At 42.9% G+C, this 3711-nt stretch overlaps 1 protein-coding gene across 2 annotated transcripts; it reads right to left on the reverse strand.

The window, feature by feature from the left end:
• Positions 1-259: 259 nt before the first annotated feature.
• dlx5a (distal-less homeobox 5a) lies at positions 260-3711 on the reverse strand. 2 transcript variants are annotated; one of them, XM_084326948.1, is made up of 3 exons: positions 3038-3711; positions 2221-2405; positions 260-1586 (listed from the first exon to the last, which is right to left on the reverse strand). In XM_084326948.1, exons 1-3 carry the CDS (start codon positions 3402-3404, stop codon positions 1164-1166), a joined length of 975 nt encoding a protein of 324 aa, XP_084183074.1. In that variant the 5' UTR covers positions 3405-3711; the 3' UTR covers positions 260-1163. The 2 variants fall into 2 exon arrangements, with proteins under 2 accessions (XP_084183074.1, XP_084183073.1); XM_084326947.1 differs by having other exon boundaries at positions 2221-2408.

The raw sequence follows: 3711 nt of genomic DNA on the forward strand, positions 1-3711 counted from the left end.
AAACTGTAATAGTGATGGGAGCCTATATGAAGAAAATAATAGTCGAATAATAATAATAATAATAATCTGAAGGCATGGTCATAATGATGTTGGAACAATGTGATAGCCATAGACCTGATTTTGATATTGATATAATATATATATATGGCCTTATTTTGTTATGATATTATGGCTACAATATGTGACCCAGACTCACTGTTGTTTTCACGCTATATGTCGTTTCTTCACACACAGGACAAAAGGAGTTCGCCTACAATAGTACAATGTTTTCATTTTTGTTTAATAAAGTGGTAACAAATTAGCATGCCGTTCCTTGGGTATTGTCTTTCTAACATGTCATTGGGCTTTATTAATATCAACGGGAATGTGTGCCTGCATGCCGCAGTATATCCAATAACCGTATATGTACACAGAACCAGTGAGGATGTTTCAACATTCAGGCTGTTTTTTGTTGTTGTTTTGTTTTTGTGTGTTTTTTTGTGTGTGTTTTTTCCGCCCACTGACTCTGTATCACGAAAGAGCGTCATGTTGTCTGATATATTATATTAATGACCCTGAGAAATTATACTGCCGTCTGTCCAAAATAATCATGAAATAATAAATATAGAGTGGATGTTGTGTCCAATTTATATAACATTTAGATAATATACACCACAGATATAATTTATGACACACTCTCCATCATGTAATTAATCTTATAACTTTGAACAGCTGTGATTTATTACAACCTGATGTGAAAATGTCGCCTAAAGGCTAAAGGCTTATATATACAAACACCTTTTTTTTCTTTTTCTCATGAAGTCCTTGTTGTAAATTTCAGTGCAAATAATTGATGGGTTATAATATATATATATATATATATATAATATACGGGGAGAAAGAAAAAAAAATACTGCGTTGCTGAGGTCGAAAAACTCAATATACTGAAAGGTCTCGTTGTCCATTTAAAACGTTTAATAGTCTTCCAAAAAAATGCAATAAATTACATGCACACATTTACACATTTTACACGTTTCTTCTATTATGACTGTCATCGAATACATTGCATATCCCTCCTCTCTCCACATTTAAAACACGATAAGTCCCATCATGATACAAGAAGAAGAAGAACAAAAAAAAATAAGTAAAACAGCGTGTGGTTGGTTGGTTGGTTGGTTTCTCTCTCAATATAACGTCCCCGCTCCGAGCGCCAGCGCGTGCTGCTGTATCGAGCTGGGGCTCTGGTGCAGGAGGTGAGAGTTCATGGAGCCTCCCGCACCGCCGCCCGCCGCGGCCGACGCGTACCATGATCCAGCGCTTTCCAAAAAGTTAGACGCCGCCGCCGCCGCCGCGGTGTTGACGCCGCCCTGCTGCTGCTGCTGGCCCCCCGGCTGCTGCAGGAGGAGGCTGCCGTGCAGGGGCCTCTGCGCTCCGGGGCCCCCGGGGCCCCCCTGCAGCAGGGCGTCCCACACGGCCACCGGGGACTGCGGGGAGTTGCACGCCATGGGGTCGCTGCTGGAGCTGGGGCTGTGCTCCCCCGGCGGGAGCTCCCCGGACTTCATGATCTTCTTCAGCTTCGACCGCTTGTTCTGGAACCAGATTTTGACCTGAGGGGGTGAAAAAGTTAAATAAATTAGGACTATTGAATATATATATATATACACGTCTATATACATCTGAAACAAAGGAAACTGGCACGAATTGAAACATATGTGACTATAGCCGACTAGGGACTTGTTGAGGCATATTAAAAAAAAAAAAAAAAAAAAAACTGTACATATTATGAAAGTACAGATTCATACCTTCAAAATAAGCCATCATACTTGAACATTTTGGTGGGATACTTTTCAAGCTACTTCCTATGAATCACGGTGATTATCACAAAACCTAATCAGAGAAAATGGCCTTGACACTATTGGCAATAAGTGTATAATAAGCAATGTCTCCATAATGTTATTATTATGCGCCCTTATTTATTAGTCTCAGGACAGCAAGGAGGCCACGTTGTTTCTTTAACATGTTACACAAAAAGGTGCAAATGTGGTGTGGTGAAGAAAATGAATAATAATAATAATAATAATAATAATAATAATAATAATAATAATAATAATAATAATAATAATAATAATAATAATAATAATAATAATAATAATAATAATAATAATAATAATAATAATAATAATAATAATAATAATAATAATAATAATAATAATAACAATAGTGCGTCGCGCTGCTCCTCACCTGTGTTTGCGTGAGGCCCAGGGACGCCGCCAGCTCCGCCCGCTCGGGCAGCGCCAGGTACTGGGTGTTCTGGAAGCGCCGCTGCAGGGCCGCCAGCTGGAAGCTCGAGTAGATGGTCCGCGGCTTGCGCACCTTCTTGGGCTTCCCGTTCACCATGCGCACCTCGGGCTCGGACACCTCCTTCTCTGCTGGACACACACACACACACAGGCACACACACACACACACACACACACACACACACACAGACACAACCGTGAGGGTCAATACACCATAAACTGCTATTATCATTTTAGTTTTTTTTTTGCTAGTTTTTTCTTTTTTTCCCTTCCTTCCTTCGGCTCAATATTTCGAGTACAGCCCATAATATTCTATTTGTCTAAATTGAAACACAACCTGTGTATTTTCTTGCCCACTGCAGTTTGAACCAGATGGAATTATTAAATCAAAGTGTGTTTGTCGGGGAGATAAATAATGCTGCCTTTTTCCCCCCCACTATTTTTTCCAAATCGCATATAATTATATAAAGAATATTAATATTTAAACTGGGCGACATTTAATAAGATGTGTGTAGAAACTTTGCATAAATCATACAATTATTTCGTTTGAAATAGACGTGTATAGCTGACGATTATATGAGGGACAGCCCTGTTTTTATATATATTATCCAAAAAGGAGCACGTCAAAAACAAGCCCAGCACCACCACGAATAATGATTATATCTAAGTAATAATCACCAATTAAGGCCTATATATATATATAGCGACATATGAGTAATAATCGAGGTCGTGTTTTATCATGGAAATAGGCTCCATACCTTGCGGACTCAGCTGCGGCTGCACTCGGCTGTAAGCCCCGGCGTACTGGTGGTAGGCGGAGGTCGTGTAAGAGCTGTAGTCGGGGTAGGACTTGGTGGAGTAATTCCCCGTGGAGCCGTTCACGCCGTGGTACTGGTACTGGTAGGCGTTCAGCGGCTTCCCGTACGAGCCGGAGTTGGGCGAACAGTAGCCGTGCGGGAGTCCGCCCGCCGGGCTGTAGTAGCCGGAATCCGTGGCCGTGGACTCGGGTAAAGTGGGAGACTCCTGAGACGGGTGGTGCATGGTGGAGATCTGAAAGGAGCTCTGGAAGTCTGCGGGCTTGTTGTTGACACTACTGGGAATCCTTCGGTCGAATACTCCGGTCATAGTTCGCTCGCTCGACGGGTTAACGCGTTTGTGTGTATAAAAAAAAACACACACACAAAACAAAACAACAGCAGCAGCAAAAGTCTATAACTCCGAAGATGTTTGACTGTACTATGCAGGGCAACACACTGTGAGTTGCTCTGACGCCGACGGGCTCTGGTGAAGAGTGCGCGCAGCCCCGCAGCCAGGACTTGGTTAAATCCTGTGCGCTCTTACGCGCGGCGGGGAGGACCCGGTGCCATTGGCCGAGGAGGCGCGCGGCGAGCCGCGAGCAGGCAGACAGGCGGCAGCTACACCCAACTCACTC

The sequence above is a fragment of the Notolepis coatsorum genome (assembly GCF_963971535.1).
Source record: "Notolepis coatsorum genome assembly, chromosome: 13".
In the NCBI taxonomy this organism is placed as follows: Eukaryota; Metazoa; Chordata; class Actinopteri; order Aulopiformes; family Paralepididae; genus Notolepis; species Notolepis coatsorum.

Bases quoted from the DNA above. Each gene is read 5' to 3' on its own strand.
- dlx5a (XM_084326947.1), bottom strand. From the start codon at position 3,404: ATGACCGGAGTATTCGACCGAAGGATTCCCAGTAGTGTCAACAACAAG. The intron at 2,409-3,037 runs GTATGGAGCCTA...GTGTGTGTCCAG, and splicing joins GCCGCAGCTGAGTCCGCAAG to CAGAGAAGGAGGTGTCCGAG. The intron at 1,587-2,220 runs GTGAGGAGCAGC...TCACCCCCTCAG, and splicing joins TGGGCCTCACGCAAACACAG to GTCAAAATCTGGTTCCAGAA.